At 56.3% G+C, this 19871-nt stretch overlaps 1 protein-coding gene across 4 annotated transcripts in view; it reads left to right on the top strand.

Annotated features, from left to right (window-relative positions):
* The window catches only part of ABTB2 (ankyrin repeat and BTB domain containing 2), a 164198-nt gene that overhangs the window by 124874 nt on the left and 19453 nt on the right, over window positions 1–19871 (top strand). For all 4 annotated transcript variants that reach the window (XM_070564714.1, XM_070564713.1, XM_070564715.1 and 1 more), the window contains one exon: window positions 19157–19309. In XM_070564714.1, coding sequence (XP_070420815.1) covers window positions 19157–19309 — 153 coding nt within the window. The remainder of the gene's footprint in view (window positions 1–19156; window positions 19310–19871) is intronic.

The raw sequence follows: 19871 nt of genomic DNA, 5'->3' as shown, positions 1-19871 counted from the left end.
TAGAACTGCATGCCTGATGGGGCGTGCTTCCCACTGTGTGTTGACAGACTGACTTGTCAACAAGGTGAGCAAAGGGCCCTGGCACCAGCCTGTGTGCCTATGAGGAGGCAGCTGACACAGGTGTGGGCTGGGAATGCGGACGGAGGAATCCCCTGGCATGCAGTGGGATTTCCCCTGGGCTAATGTGGTGGGGAGCCGTTGGGGCTGAGAGTGTGCACTGTGACCCCTGTCCCGGGTCTGCCGGCTCCAACACGAGCTAGCTGGGCTTGCTGAGTTTCAGGTGTCTCTGCTATAAGGGGAAGTACTCACACCGACCTGGGAAGGTGGTGTGAGAATCGAGCAAGCCAGTGCTCTGAGAATGATCACGTGGGACAGTGTCTAGGTGTAGCCGGCCCTCCATCAATGGTGGCTGTCACCTGTTTTGATGACGATGATGTCATCGTCCTTGTGGGGAACCTTAGGTGCGTTTTGCCTCATCTGCTCGTTCTATAGACAAGATCGTCATGGCTCTGTCAGGTTACTTGATCTCTAGCAGGTTTGTGGTTGAATGGCCCCAGAATCCAGGCCTGCTGACTCCCGGTCTAGTGCTCTCTCTACAGGGTCCCAGCCTTTTCCCAGCTGGGGGCAGGGAATAGACGTACGCTAAGAGCAGATGTACAGGTTGTACATTGCACAAGGGGACCCACTGAGAGGCATAAGTGGAAGACACACATGGGGCCATGTTAGTCTGAGGACAGGCTGCCTTCTCTAATTGGTCTACTCAAAGGGCCACCGTTTTGAAGTTTTCTGCCTAGAAAGGATGGTTTTCTTTTTTTTTTTTTTTTGAGGAAGATTAGCCCTGAGCTAACATCTGCCGCCAATCCTCCTCTTTTTGCTGAGGAAGACTGGCCCTGAGCTAACATGCGTGCCCGTCTTCCTCTACTTTGTATGTGGGACGCCTAGCACAGCATGGCGTGCCAAGCGGTGCCATGTCCACACGGGATCCGAACCAGCGAACCCCAGGCCTCTGAAGCGGAACATGCAAACTTAACCGCTGTGCCACCAGCCCGGCCCCGAAAGGATGCTTTTCTGTAATTTGCCCATACACTGTACATGCTGGCATGAGCCCCCCCTAGAGGCCACCGCGTGGCCGCTCAAGGCAGGTCTGTCCATGGGGCTGGAGACTCGTGTGCCTGAGGGCTGAGGGAGCAGAAAGACTCGCCTTTGGTGTAGGAAGCCCTGTCTACACATCTTCCACCACACAGCAGGGTCCAGGAGACGGAGAGGGCCTGAGGGCCCCGCGCCCGTCCGGAGGAAGACCTCTGAGCCCCTGATGCAGAAAGTCCCGAAGCCTTCCCAGTGCCCCGCCATTGTCTTTGGATGGCGTTGGGTCTCATCAACTTCCTGGTCGTCACGCCTGCCCCACAGCCAGGCCACTTCCCCAGTGCCTCCATGGTCACAAAAGCAGACCAAGGTGGACTCCTGACCCATGGTTCCTTAAGGACAGCCATCGCGGAACATCGGAAATCGCAGACAGACAGCAGACACTGGAAGTGGGCAGTGAGTGGTCCCGGAGTCAGGGACCTGGGCACAAATGGCAGCTCTGCCATTCATGAACCTGGACACCTTTGTGTAAGGGCTGAACCTCCCTGAGCCTCAGTTTCCTCAGCTGTAAGCGTGGGGCAGCAGGGGAACAGTTGTCAGGGTTGAAGCACAACGTCAGTGTTTACTCTGTGCCGGGCACTATGCTGACTTTACGCATGTACGCTCACTCAGTGCACACACTCCTGGGAGAGGGGTGCTCCTCACAGCCCCACTTTACAGATGGGTCAGTGGAGGTTGAGAGTGATTCAGTGACTTGCCAAGGCCGCACGGCCTCTGCTCATAACACTGCACGTACCATCTGTTGTTATGGGAGACATAAAGCAACAGTGCCCGGTACCCCCATGCAGTGGACCCCCAGGTCACACATGCACTGGATCCCCAGGACCCCCGTGCAGTGGATCCCCAGGACGCACATGCAGTGGATCCCCAGGACACACATGCACTGGATCCCCAGGACCCCCGTGCAGTGGATCCCCAGGACCCCCGTGCAGTGGATCCCCAGGTCGCACATGCAGTGGATCCCCAGGACACACATGCAGTGGATCCCCAGGACCCCCGTGCAGTGGATCCCCAGGACATGCTACCGCTGTGGCTGTCATTACTGGCATCACTATTAGACCATCAGTGTCTTTTTCTCTAGGAGCTGGACGGGACCGAGGTGGGTCACTCTGGGCCTAACACAGAACAAGCAGGCAGCTGGTGGAGGCCCTAGGTGTCCTGAAGGAAGACCTAGCAGGAAAATGGAATCTGAGCAGGAGCGCTGAGCCCCAGCTGCTCCTGATTTGTGGAGGGATTGTTGTGGTTGCTGGAGTTAGCTGGAAGAAGAAAGGGAAGGGAAACAGATGGCAGGGCTTGCTTTGGGAAGGTTCCTCAGAGTGCTAGACCAGCCTGGCCACCCAAGCTAAGGTGTCTGGGAGGGGAGGACAGGGCGCCTGCCTTGGACCTGCTGCCCAGGGCTGGGCTGTGTGGCCCTCTGGCTGTGACCGTGGCTCTTGGCCACGGGGCAGGCCAGGGAGGCACTTCTCTGTGGGCACTGTGCCCGGAGCCCGGGAATGCCCTTGTGGCTGCCCTCTGGCTTCCTCCTGGAGGATTCCGGCCCCTGAGCTCTGAACCACAGCCTCAGGGCTCTGCATGCCAGCATAGGAGCTGAGCTTGGATGGCAAGGAACACATGTGTGTGTTTAGATATCTCCTTGTTTAAAAGCCACACTGTCTGTGGCACAAAGAAATTGGTAGCAAAGGCATTTTTCCATGATTCACTTCAAGTGAGTATTAGACACACGAGAAACTGGAACCACCATTAGGAAAAAAGAATCCAAACGTTTCAGGTTTGGGCACAAAAAGGAGGACACCCTGAAAATACCCAGGCTGGCAATCACCCACAGCTCCCTCATGGCCTGGTTCCTGGCTGCTGAAGTGGTCCTGCTGTGCTTGGACTCACTCTGCGGGGCAGGCACTCAAATCCTTGGAGGCCTGGCTGGCCTTTCCTGGGGCTGTGAGCTGGGCTGCATGTCCCCTCAGGCACCACCACTCCGATGTGTCACCAGAGCTCGGGGGAAAACATCGCCTCATGCAGAGTGGCTGGGGTGCGCTGGTGCTCCAGGGAGATGCAGCTTTGCCTTCGTGAGTCTGGGGGTGTCTCTCTCTCTCTCTCCCCTCAATCCCACCCCATTCCCTTGGAGTTCCTCCCTCCGTCCCCCATCAGGAGCGTGGGGACCAGGTCCCCAGAGCCTCTGATTTCAGGTGTGACGGTGAGCGTGTGGCCCCGGAGGCCTTCTGTTGGGGGATTTGGCGGTTTGGGGATTTCTGGGTCTGTCTGCTACTACGTGACCTCTTCTGCTGTGAGCATGTGGGCCAGGGGCTCAGTGTGGCCACAGGGGTGTAGCCACACAGCACCGTTGACGGTGCTGCTCCAGTCTGTGCTCACATTTTCTGCTTTGCAGACACTGCGCTTCTTCCTTCTGTTAGGCAGTGTGCTGTGTGCCCACGTCTGTGCTGGCAGACGCGGGGACAGGCGTTCGTCCCTCTCATGGGCAGCTCCGCAGGCGTGCCCTGCTGAACCACCACTGCCCCTGCGCTGCTCGGGAGCCCCAGCACCTCTCTGTGAGGGGCTCTTCTCCCCCGAGCCTCCTGCTCCCGGGCGAGAGGGGAGGTGGTGGGAGGAGGGGGTGGTAGAGCAGCGGGAGCTCAGGGTGGCGAGCAGGGCAGCTTTCCAAGGGGCAAGAAGGCACTCTAGCTACTTCCATCTGCTGCCGCAGCCAGCCCGGCAGCCCCGGGGAGGAGAGCACAGGCTTCAAGCAGAGCCCCGGGCTCAGGTCCAGCCCTCCACACACGTGCCTCCAGCTCCTCATCTGTGAAATGGGGCTAAGAGATCCCACCAGGGAGGATAGAGTAAGGTAACACATACAGAAGTAGCCAGCTCTGCCTTTTAAAGGGCTTTTCTACACACTTCTGTTTCTTTTGTGCCCAGATCAGCATGGTAGGTGCTAGCATCACCTCCATTTTACACAGGAGCGCACGAGGCTGGGGGCCCCCAGCTGCTAAGTGGCTGGGCGGAGATTCAAACCAGGTCTCTTTGACCTTGAAGCCCCTGCCCTTCGCTGCACCAGGCTGCAGCTTCCTCACCCGCTGCTGCGACCTGGTCCTAAAGCTCTGGGACGCCCCTGGTGGGTCCAGCCTTTGAGGCCACCTCCTCCGGGCCGTTCCAGCCCCACCTGCCTCTCCTCTCCCAGGACGCCTCCCTCGCCACCCTGGGAGAGGCTGCAGCTGGAACCTCCCTGCACCTCCCAGGATGCCGTCCTTGTCGGCAGGTTGCCTCACGGGCACCAGCGAGGCACGAGGCAGGGTCTCAAATACAGGATTAGTCACAGCTGTGGCCCTGCAGGGTGTGTCACCACCCGAGACCAACCTCAGAAAGTGAAAGAACTTGCTGCCAGTGACCCAGGGTTACCCAGGCGGTGGGGAGGGCTCCTTCCCCCGGGTCTGGAGGAGAATGGACAGCTGTCTGGCTAAACGTGGTCCTTGCTAGTCGTGCCTGGAGGCAGAGGGATGGGTAGCTGGAATAGGTTCTGGGCAGAGCATACCTTCTGGGTCATGGTCCTCCTGGCAATGAAGAGTTTGGAAAGTGGAGAGAAAGGCCACGTAGACGTGCAGGAGTGCCACCAGCTTGCCAGCAGATTGCTGGAAGAAAACATCATCGAGTGGGGTACACAGAGGGAGACGGATACCGTGCGGAGGGTGGAGTGGGCAGGAGGGGAGCCGAGCCTCTGCATCAGAACCTCAGGCAATGCTGGAGGGCCGGGCGTGCCGGGCAGCGTTCCCCAGTGCATCTGCCAGCAGTAGCAGAGAAGCCAGGCCCTGGAGTGGGAATAGTGGGAACGATAGTGGGCCGCTCGTCCACGAGCTAGTCCATTTGCTTAAGCCTCAGGCCCTGGCCCTTCCCTCCCTCTCCCTAGTCCTGCACGGTGCCCTTCATGGAGGGGGTCTCTCTCAGTAGACTGGGGGCCTGCCAGCGTTCTGGACTAAGCCAGGAGGAGCCCGGAGGCCCAGCCAGAGTCTGGTTTGGGATGGAGCCTAGAAACATCTGGTGTCGTGATTTCTCAGCCAGCTGGAGCTCTGAGGAGGGAACTGCTATTCAAAGATGTGCATTTGAGATCTTTCTTACCACTGTCTGATTTTAGAACCTCACTCTGTCACTTGGTCTCCCCAAAGTTCAGGTTCTGTAGACAACTAAAGTTTAGTCTTAACAATCCCCCGGGAGGTATGAGGGCTAACTGAGTTCACATATGTAGCGCTTTTAGAACCATGGCTGGGACCCAGGCGATGCCAAGCGTTAGTGGCTCTGTTATTAACACGATTATTTCTGTTAGGCAGAGGGAGAGACAGCAAGGAGCAGTGTGGCAGAGCCAGAGAACAGGGGAACGTGGGACAGAATGAAGCTGCAGAGGGAGAGGGGCCTCAGGGGCCAAGGTGAGGAGAGGGCTGAGCCGTGGCCTAGAAGTCCTGCCCCAGTGGTCCAGCCCCAGTGGTCCAGCTGTGATTGGCTGCTTTATTTGCCCTCCCCTGACACGTCCCCTCTCAGGGCCTGACCCCCGAGAGTGAGGGGAGCGGAAGGTCCAGGAAGGCCCTCCTGCGCTGCGTGCCCTGATGCCGTGAGGAAAGGCACTCCCACTAAGATCCAGCCAGCACCCCAGTCTGGAGCAGCTGGTGTGGCCCCACACCGCCAGGCAGTTCAGGAAGGACAAGCGGTGGGAAGTGCTGTCTTGATACAAACCTTAGTCCGCAGTTCCCGCAGAGCTGTTTTTGCCCAGGCTCCGGGGGCCTGCTCAGAGTGGAAGCCCTTGTCCGGGTGAGGTCCTAGCGGGGAGACAGTGTGTGTCTGGCCCCGCTCTTGGCTGCCCTGTTCCATGTCCTGCTGGCCAAGAAGTTTCCAGAAAGTCAGTGAACAGAACTTGGAAAAGCTGGAGTTGGCGAAGGTGTCGGCCCTTCTGGGTTCCGTCCACGCCTGTGCTTTGGATGCTGCCAGGGCAGGAGGAGTCCGTGAGCTTCTCTGGTCATCCTGGAGGTCTTCTCTCTGCTCCCTTCTAGCAGTATGCATGTCGGCACGTTGTTCGAGGCCTGTGTCCTCACTGGTAGGGTGGTGAGGAGGATGGGATGGCTGCTGGCGTTAAATGAAAGAATGCAGTACAGCACTCCCTCAGTGCCCAGCACATCACAGCTCCTCAGTAAGTGGTGGCTGCCATCCTCCTCCTCCTCATCCTGGTAATGGTCATCGACGTGTTCAGATGACGTGTTGACATCCAGAATAGACTGTCTTCATTGACGTGGTATGATGTTGCTTTAAATGTGGTTCTCAGGTGGCACCCGGATTAGTAGCGTTACCACTGATGTCATCACTGATGCTTCTGCTGGTGTCACCAACATGACCCTTAGCACCACCACCACCACCAATAATGACGACGACGCAACTGCTGACCTTACTGCTCCTTACAGACACCACCACCTCTGATCACAGCTGCGTCACGGAGCACCTGTTGAGTGACAGATACCTTCTTAAGTGCTGTACTTAGTTACTCGTATTTCTCCCTGGACTTCCTGGACCTCTGTTGATCAGTGAGGAAGGATATAAGAGGAGTCTAAAGAGTGGCTTATGTGATGGAGTGTCCAGCCTAATGAGGGAGGCAAAAACAAGACAGAAGGAAAAAAGAGCAAAACCCACCCGACAATCTAAGGGGAAGCTGGGATGTATGATAATGGGTTAGGTCGGCCCTCGGGCTCTGCAGCTCGCCTGGATTGAGTCCCAGCTCAGCCACTTAAACGCTGGTGACCTCGAGCTTGTATTTTGGCCTCTGTGCCTCAGTCTCTTAGTACAGGAATAATAGTGCTGCCCACATAGGGGTGTTGTGGGTTTTAACTGAAGTAATAGAAATAAAGCACTTAGAATGGGGCACGTGGTGTGTGTCAGTGATTGCCATCGTCATCAAGGGGAGCTTTGAGGAGGCTGGAGTAGGTGGAGGTGGCGTCGGGACGGACTGGGATTTTCACTGGGTCTTAAAGGACAGCCTTAGGAGAGTGGGATGGGTGGGGTGGCATGGGCAGCAAAAGTCACAGAAGGACTTTAGTTGTTTCAAAGTGCGTATTTCATGGCAGAAATGGATCTACATTTTAAAAACACAGAATTAGGTGGGTTGGTTTGCTCTTAAGTCATCACTGATTGTTGTTTCTGTAGACAGATGCTTCTAGGTGGGGCTCCAGTGGGGAAGAGCACCCTCGGAGGTGCCCTGGCCTGAGGGGCACGCCCAGCCCTCCTCCACCAGCTCTGTGGCCCAGCAGGCCTCCTGGCCTCGTGAGCCTCAGTTTCCTCCTGAGTCAAGTGAAGATCCGAGCAGTGGCTACTTCCTAGGGGCTCCCCACGACCTGGGGAGATGCCCCCGACATAAGTAAGGCACACAGTGAGGAGAAGTGCCTCTTCCTTCCATCCAGATGCAGAAGGGGCATGTCTCCCCTCAGACGAGCACTTGGCAGGAATAGGCAGGCCCACGGCTAGGCAGGCGTGCGCTCAGTCTGAAGAACGGGGCTCGTTAATCTTTTGCTCAGCTTGCGAAAGTGTTTTCTTATCAAATAATAGAGATGATGGCAGTGTTGGTTTTATGCTACTGACTTGTGGTTCTCTTAAATACCATTTCAAGAAGATTTGCAATGTTAAGCTCTTTTCTCTCTTTTTTTTAACCCTCTTTGTGTGCATTAAATTTCCATCTGTTTACCCAAAATGGAAGTAAAAGAAATAAGAATAACTATTGGGTGAATTAAGTGCTTGCTTCCTTGAGTCCCCGAGACTGGCGCGGCCAGTGACCTGTGAAGTGGCTTGTTCTGGTCCATGGTCAACACAGGGAGCTGCGCCTCCCGGCCCGAGTCCTCCTCCACCATCTTGTCCTCTGTATTTTCTTCAGAGCACCTTCCTCCATCAGAAATGACCTTGCTCATGTATTTGGTAAGTCACTTGTCTGGCCCCCTCCTCACCCCACTAGAATGTACGGACCATGGCTTGTCCTTGTTCCCACTGTGTCCCCAGCACACGGAACAGTCCCTGGCACATAGTAGGCAGTTACATATTTTCATTCAAATCATGAAATAGGCTGGAGAGCCTAAAGATTGGACTCTCTGGAGTCAGACCATAATACAGGGTCTCTGCTCTGCCATTTATTAGCTGTGTGGCTTTAGGCAAGTTATTTAATTTCTCAGGCCTCAGTTTCCCCAGCTTTAAATGGAAAATGTCTTGATCTACTTCCAGAGGTTTTTGTAAGGATCAAATTAGGTAACACATTTAAAGGACTTAGCACAGAGCAAGCTCTTCACACACAGCAGCTGCTATTATCAGAATAATTACTGTTTTCTTAAACCTATGGAAGGACTAGAGTAACTAAATTGTGTTTAATGCGTTAAATAATCAAAAACAATGGTGAATGTAAAAGTCACATCTGTTCAAAACGCGTGTTTTCTCCCCCCTCGTGTACAGCTCCGTCGGTCCTGCCCTCAGTTCCCGCTGAGCTCAGCCCTGACAGTAGGCAGGGACTGGGTGAGTGACAGGAAGGACGAGGTGGACCAGATGTCACGAAGCAATAACCCAGTGAGGACTGTTTTGGACGGAGACATGTATAAACTTCAGATCTATCGTGACCCCCTAGCCAGGGATTTCAAAGAACTCTGAAAACTGGATTTCATCCACTATGGGTTGGAAGAGCAAGCAGTGAGTCAGCGCCCTCTAAAGTTAACGGTGCGCCATGCCCCAGGCCCCCTGCTTGGTGGTTTGGGCATAGAGCCTGCGCATGGTAGGCGGCCATTGCTGAGTGTTAAGCTTGGGAGTGACGTGATCTGACTTATTTTTACGTGGGATAGAAGCATCTAGACAGAGCTTTACAATTTATAAAACCCTTTAAATACACAACTCTCTAGTAAATCCTCACAATGGCTCTTGGAGGTAGCCATTACCACTCCCATTTGCCGATGAGCAGGCCGAGACCTTGAGAGGGAAAGAGGGCACCCAAGGTTACAGCTGGGAAGAGGCAGATCCGAGCTCAGGCAGGGAATCAGATTATAATAACACAGTGAGTTGACGTTGTCGGGCGTGATGTACCCTCCCACCTCTCAGGAGAGAGAGAGGAGACCCTGGGAGCTGGGTCTCTCGTCAGCACCTCCTCTGCCCAGTGTGACTTGGGCACCTCACTCTCAACTACACGGGACCTCTTCCCCCAACAGACTTGAGCTCGCTGGCTCTGGGTGGCCAGCCTGAGGATGGACATCTGTCTAGCATCCGAGAAGGATTGGGCCAGGGATTTGGGGCAGGCAAAGGAAGTGGCAGTGCCAGATAAGGGGATGGAAACAGGACAGGATCCTGGCCCTAGCTGTTGAAAATTGTCCCCCACCCCCAACCCTGGGGCTGCCTATTGCGTATGACTTCCTGCCCCATTCTTGGGCCCACTGGTCCTCACAGAAAAGGAGAAGACCAGGAACTGCCACGTCTGGGGCTTCATGCATTTGGAGTGTCTTTCTAAGAGAGAGACAACAATCCCCTTTGTCTGTGGTATTGCCGGGACCCCAGGGAGCACCTCCGTGTTGGGAAGTCCCAACTCTAGAGGGAACTGAGTTTGCTTTCTTGAAGCAGATGGCTTCCGAGGCTGAGCATTGACTTCGCAGCCACTGGGGATGGGGGCAGGGTAGGAGTGCAGGCGATGACTGGAGTCTCGCTGGGCTGCTTTCTGGCCTGCTCTGACTTGCCCACCAGGCAGCTCTTCAGATTTCCCCCCTCCCACAGGACCAACTGCCTCTGACAGCTGTCTGTGACTTGTCCCTCTTTGCTGCTTTAGTATTTGAGATTTGGGGGATGAAGGCTCTTAAGGGACCCGAGCACACTCTCTGAGGCTTTGGGGCCCAGCCCAGCTCCCATTCCCTGCCAACTTCACAGCCTGAGGAGGCTGTGGGTGGAGAAGCTGGAGTTTGGGCAGAATGGTGAAGTGGGCCCAGTGAGGCAAGCTTTTTCTCTGTCGTGTCCACCTTCCATCCTCTGCCGGCCAGTGGGCTCAGCATTTTATGCATGGCAGTGTGGTCTCATGAAAGACCCCAGAATCTCTTTTTTTTTTAAAGCCAGATCACCATTAGCTAGCTGTGTGGCCCTGGGCCTGCACCAAAAGCTTGGTTTCCACATTGGTAACACGCAGACTCATAATTATACCTCCCTTGCAGGGTGGCTGTATCAGAGGGTCATGGATGCAAAATGGCCTCATGCTTACTTGGCACATAGTAGGCCTGCGCATATCATAGCAGTGTGGCTTTGCTGCTCAGAAGCCAGTGCTGGAGTCTTCCATGAGGCTGTGGTCGGGATGTGGGTGCAGAAAGCAGGCCAGGTCCTTGGAGCTGCACCGTCTTGGCCCCTGTCTCTAGCTGGGTTGGAGTGCCCCCCCATCTATAGCTTGGGTCAAAGCCACTAGTTGTCAGTCAATAAGTTCCCCCTTACACACATGGATCTCTATCAGGCCTCAAGAGCCCCATGCCCCCACCTCTTGCTGTAAGTTTCTGGAAACTCTTTACCTGACAGTTTGAATGGGTCATCTTTCTGTCTTAATGGGGTGGAGTGGGAAAGTGGGTGCTGCATGATTATATGCAGTTGAATCTAAACAGGAATACCTACCCGGTGACCCCAAACAATAGATCCCATCCCCACCCACTGCCCAGCAGGTGTCTCTGGGATAAATGGAGCAGGACAGCTAAGGCATAGGGTCCTCCCAACCTGCCTTGTTGGCAGAGGCCGATGGGTGGTGGCAGGTGCCCTCAGGAGGGGCCTGCATTTGAACAGGTTGGAGGCCCTCACCTGTCTGGCTTCCATATGGTGAAAGAGCTTGTGGTCTCCTGTCAGCCACCACAGACGCTGCACATGGGTGCGGAAGGTGGGTCTCTTGCCCATGGCAGCAGTGAGCCCCAGAGGCAAGGCATGGCCCCTAGACCAAGGGAGCCGCACCCCAGCACAGTGGGGAGGGGCCTGCTGTCACACCGCCCGCTTCCAGGCATGTGGGGAGCAGCGATACTCCAGCCTGCTGGACCAGCTGCCGGGCCGCCCTGCTGGGGAACTTTGCCCGAGATGCGGGCCAGACGCCTTGACCTTGAGGGCGGCGAGCCCTCCCTGCTGCGTGAGAGGGTGGAGTGGTGGCAGCCGCGTGCAGTCTCCACTGGGATCTCTGCCATCTCGCCACATGAGAGGCCACCCCGGAGTCAGGCCCAGTACCGAAGATGGGTGGCTCTGCTGGTCTGCCGAGGCTCAGGGCCGCAGTGACATCTGTAGCGCCAGGTTGGCCATTTGCCACCCTGAGAAGGCGCCATCCCACATCCTCGCTGCTGTCCCGGAACCTGCCTCAGCCCCCCTCGGCCGAGCTCCCTGGGAACCTGTTCCTGGGTGGAGAATTCTCCTGCGAAGTGATTAGCTTGTATCTGGGAAGTATTTTCTTTTTTCTGAAGACAACCATTTGCCAACATTCCAGCCAACTCAAGCCTCCAAGAATGGGAGATGAGACAGGTCCCCATCACAGGCTCGTGGCCTGACTTAGAACTCGGGAGCCCTGCGGAGAGTTCTGGAGCGAGGGCGGGCCCTGAACACATGCCAGCACCGGAGGCTTTGCCTCCAGGAGTGAGAACGTGCCACATCGATAAATCCCACACTGGGTTTCTAACATGGGTTTCTGCGCAGAGGGGCAGGAAACGTCAGCGAGCAGCCCAGCCTCTGCCTTCAGAGAAATTACTTTGGTCTGAGGAGAAGCAGCAAACAGACCACGTAAATGAACAGAATGACCACAAAGGGGTACATGCCCAAGGGTGCAGCCCTGAAGCAGAGTGGAGACTGCTGCAGGGCTCACGGGCCCCCGCTGCCTGAGGGGCAGCCAGAGCAGGAGAGGCGCCGTACAGGGGCCCCAGCCCCCGGGTGACCAGATGTCCCACTGTGCTGGGGCAGCTCCAGTTGACGCCTGACACCCCGGTATGGTGCTAGTGGCACTCCTTTCCCTCTCAGAAGTGGTCCAGGTGAGAAATTATGTGCTTGCTGATCGTCCCTGATATTCATCATCCCTAAGGTGAAAGAGAGGCAGGGTCCAGGTAATGAAGACCAGGGCCAGCTGACTAAGCCAAGTGGCGGCGGAGTGTCCAGTTCAGGAGCTCAGATGCTGGGGCCCGCAGCCTGGGACCCCGTCCCAGCTCTGCCACTTCCTAGGTGCGTGATCTGGCAAGTGACTTCACCTGTCCAGGCCTCAGTTTCCCCATAGGTAAAGGGGATAATAATTGTACCCACTTCTAAAGTAGATATGAAGATAAATAAGTCCATAAATGTAAAGGGCTTCAAACGGGGCCAGGTCTTAGCAAACGTTCTGTACATATTTGTTGTTAGTGTTTTTCTGTTGTTCTTAGATGCCTGGGGAGCCAGGCCAGGACACCCCAGTTGTCACACAAGTGACATCCCGTTCCCCTGCTCACTTTTGGGCTCCCATGGGGCCTGAAGGGCCACCACCGGGAGGAGGCAGGGAGCTCACCCACCGCTGACCCCGACGTGCTGTGCTCTCAGTTTATATCCACATGCATATCTGGGAAAGTGGAGGTTTGTGTGGTGCCTCTAATCTGTACCAGATGAGTCTCAATCAGAAAGCATATTTCCCCCACAGAGAGCCCTGAGCCCCACCTCTGCAGAAGTCTCCTGACCCCACGCGGAGCCTCTGCCACAGCTCAGCTCCAGGTTCCGAGGCAGCGGGGCTACCAGACAAGACAGGCCTGGGGGTCCGAAGAGAGGCGCCTGCCCAGCTCGGACTCCAGCCGGGCCAGAGCATTCTGTGTACCGAGCAGTTCTAGAGAAATGTCCAGGATGTGAACAGACTAGAGGTGCTTTTCCTTTCTGCTGCGGGTGGCATCTGCCATTGCTGGAACAGTGTCAGATTTATTCTCCATGGAAGTTTCGGCCTGGTGTTCAGCCATGGTGGCTCTCCTGTGGCGAGGGCCTCAGAGCTGACCTTAACCTTCCCAGGGAAGGCTCTGCTCCAGGAGCCATCATCTGATTGGGAAAAGCTAGGCATCTTCACAGGCTCGTGACGGTGCACCCGCCAGCCCAGCCCAGACTGCACGTGGAGAGGGGCGTGGGAGCAGCGTGCCCACAGCAGACCCACCCCTGTGCTTGGCATGGTTCCACTGAAGGTGGGGCAAAGTCAGTGGAAGAACTTAGGGCTGAGGGTGGGAGACATCCGGCGGCCCCCTCCCTCGTTGTCATCTCAGCTCTCCGGCTGGCCCCTGTGCGAGTCCTTTCCTGCACTTGGGTGCTCATAGGCGGTGGGCTGAGCTTACCCGAGACGCGGTGACCTCGTTAGGGAACAAGCCTGAGGCGTCACGGCCTTCCCCACCCTGGAGCAGGCCTGCGTCCTAGAGCCCTCTGTGCTCCCTGCCAGGGGTGGAGGTTAAGAAACGAGACCCCCATTGTCCCAGGAGTGAAGTCAGGCTGGGTCTCGAGGCCCTGCCTAGCCGGGGTGCATGTCCGGGGTCTGTGTGAGTGCTCACACCAAGTACCTCATGGGTGGGCCAGAGTGGACAGACCTGCCGGCCCCAGACTCACAGGGGCACAAGGCCTTCTCGTGCCTGGGGCTCAGTCGTGCGCCCGGCCTCCGAGTACAGACCTGCACCCCGTCTGCCAGCCTGGTCCCCGCGAAGGCCCTGCCCCCTCAAGGAAGAACAGAGCCTGCTTTGAGCTGGAAATTGGAGGCGTTTCCTGTTCCCCGTTGTTAAGACACCGCTTATAGGACTGTAATCCCAATAAATCATATGCTTGCTGAGCGGGCAGGGTTTATTTTTTTTTCCAGGCTTCAGGGACCTCTTAAAACCAAGGCCTAAAGAAATTTATTCTCTTTCATTTGTTTAATGGGGAAAAATGGCTTTTGCAGGTCTGCTCCTGTCGAAGGGCCTTCTGAGACCACCGGCTTGATGGACTCAGGCTCATCTGTGTGATTCATTTAAAGAGAGATGAAGAGAAACCGAGTCAGAACCCACGGGTCTGGTCTCCTTGTTGCTGCTGAACTGGGCCTGGGCCTCCTGGCCTCTCTTCCCTCCCCTCCCCTAGCACCTGAGAGGAGGTGTCAGGGAGTTCCCACCCTCTTCACGTGAAAGCCCAGTTTGCACTGCCGTGTTTCCTGGACTCCCCCACGTGACAACACAAAGGCAAATGCTACCAGTCGATGGCCCTTTGAAGTGGCTTCGTTTGTCACAGCAGCGACCCAACCGGATGCGTTTGCATGCGTGTGTGTGGTGTTTTGTAGGTTCAGCCACCAACAGCAGTTGGGGCATGCGGGGGGTGCAGCTCCCTGGCAGTGTCCCTGCCCACCCCCTCATCCCGTCACATGCTCATGCCCTGGCACCCTGGGTTCGCATTCCTTGTCGTCGCCCCTTCCCCTGTGTGAGGTCCTTGACTGCCCAGGCCCAGAGCCTGTCCTGCCAGAAACAGTTCCCAGATCACACTGGATGTCGAGGCTGCATTTGTGTCTGTTTACGAGCTGGGGTGGAGTGGGTGGCGGGCAGCTTGCTGGCAGGCTTCCGCAAGCCGTACGTGTTTGTACTTGCTGGGCTGGGGGTAGGGCGAGGGAGTCAGCTGGACTTGAAGAAGGTTGGAGCCGAGGCATTTCACAGGGCCAGATTCCCACAGCCTTGTTTGCTATTATGTAGATACTGATATGATGATAACAGCTCACCCTTATCAATAACTCACCATGTGCCAAATGCTGTGTCGAGTACTTTCTGTACAGACTTCTGCCGTCTTAGGAGGTGCCCATTTCGCTGGTGGGCAGCTGAGGCTGAAGAGGTGTGGCAGCTTGTGTAGGATCCCAGTCTAATTCTCTGGGATCCTCTAGAGGCCAGCCAGGGCCTCCCTGCAGAGCCCGTGCTCTCCAGCACTGCACCGTAGGTACAGCTGTGTCGTGTGGAGTCTGAAATACAGCAAGAGAGGTTCTCACAAAAGAGGATCTTTAGAAACCACTGACTTGAGCCACCCCTTCTTTAATAGACAAACAGGCCCAGAGAGGGTAATGATCTCCCCAAGATTGCAAAGCCAGTTTAGTTGCTTCCAGGAAACTAGAGCTTGCTCTCAGTGAGCATGTAGTGTGGGATCCTCAGATCCCTGGGCCAGGAGTGTGCATGCAAAGCATATGCCACTCTAGAACCGGTCAGACCGTGTGCCACCAGGGCCAGAACCCCAGCCCCACGCCCACTGCTGCCTGCCAGCCCGGGAGCAGCCTCATCTTAGGGATCTGCTACGTTTGTCTAAGGCAGCAGTCCTCAAAGTGTGGCCTGGGGACCCCTGGGGTCCCAGAGGCTTTCCAGGAGCCCATAGGGTCAAAATTATTTTCATAATAATAAGATGCTATTTACCTTTTCACTCTCATGTTCTCCCAAGTGTCCTCGGGAGTTTTCAGAGGCTGTGTGACATGTGATGATGGTGTCACATTGATGGGATGTGAGCTTGTGCATTCAGATGTTGTGACATTTGCTGTTTTAATTGCTGATACAGTAAACAGTGACAGAACAACACACGTAAACGAATGCTCTCCGGGGGCCTCAGTGATTTGTAAGGGTGCAAAGGGCATCCTGAGACCCAAACTCTCAAGAACTGCTCTTCTGACAGACCCAGCAAATGGGGAGCTCGGCGGCAGCAGAAGAGCCAAGCAAAGGGGGCTCCTTCAGCTCTGGCCCCCCTGCCCTCCTGCAGCCCTGCGGACCCTGGCACCCCGGTACCCGGCACTGAAAGGCTGAGGGCCCAAACTCAGCCTGGGGGAAAGGCAGGAAGAGGGAAACAGCCTTTTTCTTTGAGAAGGCACAAAGCAGAGGGCCCTGGGGACAGCACATAACGTCGTCGGTCCTCGCCTTGCTCCTCTGGAGCCCTTTCACCCTGGAGTTAGGACACAGTCATGGCCAGTGCGGATGGGAGTTTTTATAGGGAGTTTCCAGAAAGTCCAGAAATGCAGGCCAGCTTCTCGGCATGCCCAATAGGACAGCTGAAATTACCAGAAAGGAAATAGTAGCGTGGAACCCACAGACCAAGGGAAGGATGTTACCGACAAAGTCCGTGAATTGCTTGCCATTTTACCTTCCCACGGGCCACAGGCCAGGGAAGTGGGTAGACCGAGGAGAAAGGCTTGAAGAAATCAGTTTAGGGGCTGGCATGGCCTTGTTTTCAGACAGGTGGCACCAGCCACCGCCCCAGAGGCAGAGGATCAGTCTTATCCCTGGAGAATTTCTGTATGTTGAGAATATCAGTCAGTGTTCAATTTGGGAAACAAGACCCATCCTGGGCGCCTTGAGAGGAAGGGAAGCAGGATCAGTGGAGGGCTCAAGGAGCAGGTCAAGACTGAGCCTCCAGGAATGACTTCAAGGAAAGTGCAGTACTCATTCATCAGGGGCTGCTCCCTCTGAGACAGCCCCTCGGGAGTCTAGTTCAGGTTTGGGGCTGGAATCAAGAAGTCTTCACTGTTGCTTTCAATAGCACAGCCCCTGCTCTGAAGCACCCAGGAAGGTGGAAATGGACACTGGAAGGCTCTGCAGGAAAAAGAAAGGGGCCTCATGTGTCATGATCTGGCTTGCCGGCAGAAACAGACAGAGGAGACACTGAGGTGGTCTCCACCTCAGGTCCATTTACCAGATCTCGTGCAGCTGCATCTTAATGGTGACACCTAATCTGCATCCAGAGCTCCAGCTGCAGAGGAGTCTGGGAAATGTAGTTTCTGGCTAACTTTCTCCATGTCTCCAGCTAAGATGGTATCCTGGAGGCTGAATGAGCCAATCCCCAGGGTCTGCCCACCGAGGTATCAGTGATGCCTTCTGTCATGGCCAAGATGTAAGAGGCACGAGGCAGGAAAATGAGTCACGGCCCCTACTGATTAGACTTCACAGTTCCCTGAGTCCCCTCGGGGACTTCTCCTGGGGCAGTGGGGGGCCACTTAGAGCTTCAGTGGCCACTCTGGGCACTTGGTCTTAGCTGTGGGCCATAGTGGGGAAGAATGGCTGGCAAGTCCACGAACTCTCTTCTTGTTTCCCCTTCAGTCTGCCGTGCTGGTGGTTTTGATAAAAGGCTTCCCCTTGGATCAGAAGGACTGACAAAAGAGGGGTAATTCACAAATGAGTTGTTGGTCCTTCCTAGATCCTACAACTTAGCGCCCTAGAGTCCTGACTTCCCACCCTAATTAGTCAGCACTGTGCCCTTGAAAATTATACACTGTTTTTTTCTAGGCAGAAACATGACTAGCCCAGAGCTGAAAACTTGGATGCCTTATACTAAGTTCTCAGCTGCGTTATACTCAGCCGTCCTTGCAGTCATTCCGCAAACGTTTATTGAGGACCTGTGGTGTCTAGGCCCCATGCTGGACATATTTTGGAGAATGCAGAGAAGAGGAAGGCATCGTTCCTGTCCTGAGCAGAGGAACAGCCTAGTCAGGAAGATGAGACACATTCACTGCTGGAAGACAGAGTTGTGAGGGATCTTGGAGCAGGAAGAGAGGGGATCCAGGAAGCCTTCTGGAAAGGGGTGGCATTGGAACTGAGCTTGGAAGGATGAGTGGGATCTGGACAGGCTGAGATGAGAGCTGGTTCATACTCATGAGGAAGACGGAACGGGCAAGGTTGCCTTGAGCACCACGAGTGCCCGGGCTGGGGCATCCTGGTGCAAGGTGAGCCGGGCTGGGTGGGTGAGGGGTCCTCGAAGGCCACCACTGGCCGGGCTTTCCTGCCCGGGCCGCCTCACCACACCGACCAGTGCTCAGTGCGCCAGCCACAGGACTCAGACCCAGATATATTTTCTGAAGTGACAGAACCAGGACATCAAAAGAACTCCAAATGAATCACCTCCAAGATCCCGTGTAATTATTTTGTTTAAAAAAATAAATAAAGCATCCTTTGCCTTCAAGGAGAGAAGCTTTTAACACTTTGGGAAACCTGAGATAGGTGGCCTGAGGACGGTGTCGGGGGCGCCAAGGACACAGAACGGAGGTCCTTGCACAGAGCAGGCCGGGGGTCCCCTGAGTCAGGACCCGAGGACTGGCCATCGGGGCCTCTGCATTGAGCTCTGTGACTGCGGGGTGGTCTCCTGAGGATGGCTCCACGGCGGGAGATGTGCCAGAACTGGTGGAGGACAAGAGGAGAGCTGCCCTCCATACTGAGCGGACCCTGGGGGGGTGGGTTGGGACGGGAGCCTGGGTGGCAGCACCTCTGTGTTGCTGAAGGCCAGGGTGCTGGGCACGGCGCGTGCGAATGGCGCCCCCTGGTGACACTTGGACTACCTCGTGAGGGGCTCCCTGGAGCTTGCTGCTCAGTGGCCTTGCTGAACGGCCTTCCCTGTGTCCGTCTACTGCCCCAGCCGTGGCCGTGGGTCCTTGGAGTTACATGGGCCCCTGGGACCCTTCCTCCTCGTGGGACTTGGGGTGCCAAGCTGGGGCAACCCTGGCCCGCCACGGAAAGCGATGTCAGGCCACCTCAGCCCAGGTGCTGGTGAGGCAGGTGTGCTGTCAGGAGGCTCGTCCGGGGTGGCGGGTGCTGTCTCAGTGGGCCTTCCACAGCCTGGGGAGCAGGTGTCACGCCGTCTCACAGACGAGGGAAACAGGCCCGGGTGTTCACAGCAAGGAGGGAGCCACTGTGCATGGCTGGAGCCGGGCTCAGTTCACCTCTTTGCCCTGCTACCCAGGAGGTGGTCTCTCCCCTCTGCAGAGAGGGGCACCCAGAGCCCCCACCTGAAGTCTTTGGAAGGGGCTGGAGTCCCCAGTCCGCACACCGGCAAACCCCTTCTTCCACTGGCCACTGAAGGCCCTCGGGTCTGCGCGTGGCCCGTGACGGGAATTCCCTCTGACCCGTGACAAAGTTTCTGTGGAATGGGACAAATCGGGGTCCCTGTGGGGGAGGGTCAGGACCTGAGGGTTACGGGTGACCCGCCTCCGTGGCCGCACTCCAAGCGTGCGTGTGCTGAAGGGGCCCCTCTGCCCTCCGGGAGCGCCCGGCCGGCCTGACCTCTCTCTGCTGCCTCGCAGGCCCTTCCTGCTGCTGCCGCCTCTGATGGAGTGGATGCGCGTGGCCATCACCTACGCAGAGCACCGCCGCAGCCTCACCGTGGACAGCGGCGACATCCGGCAGGCGGCCCGGCTGCTGCTGCCCGGCCTGGACTGTGAGCCCCGGCAGCTCAAGTACGGAGCCAGGGGGAGACCTGGGAGGAGTGAGGCAGGAGGGTCCCGGCTTTCGTGCCCAGCCCCCCGCAAACCTCCCGGGGGCCGAGAGAGGGCGGCCCACGCAAGCCTCAGAACCAGCCGCCCTGGGCCTTGGCTGCTGTGCTGTCTGGGACGCAGAGCACACACGTTTGGATTGGGCAGGAGAGCTCTCACGGTCTGACTCTTTGGGCTGTTTTGGGGGTGAGCAACAGAAGTGGGCCCTCTCTTTCCTCTCTTCCCATGATTTCCCCATTTTCCTGAGTACTCCTGGGTACAGGCACTGTGCTGAGCCCTTCCTTTTGATGTGCATTATCTTGGTCTTCGTGACCGTTTTAGAGAAGAAGGGGCTAAAACACCCGTATTAGATGGAGAAGTTGAGGATCAGAGAGGGACACTAACTGGCCTGAGATACTCAGCCGGCAAAGTGGCCACGCCCAAATTGGAGCCCAGGTCCATGTGGCCCCAGCCTGGCTCTTAACTTCCTCCACCTGTGGCTCCCTTGTGTCGGACTGCTCTCCTGAAGTCGTTGCAGAGAAGGTTC

The sequence above is a fragment of the Equus przewalskii genome, chromosome 11 (genome assembly GCF_037783145.1).
Source record: "Equus przewalskii isolate Varuska chromosome 11, EquPr2, whole genome shotgun sequence".
Classification (NCBI taxonomy): domain Eukaryota; kingdom Metazoa; phylum Chordata; class Mammalia; order Perissodactyla; family Equidae; genus Equus; species Equus przewalskii.
Note: the sequence above shows the minus strand (reverse complement) of the source record. Positions and strands in the feature narration are given on the sequence as shown.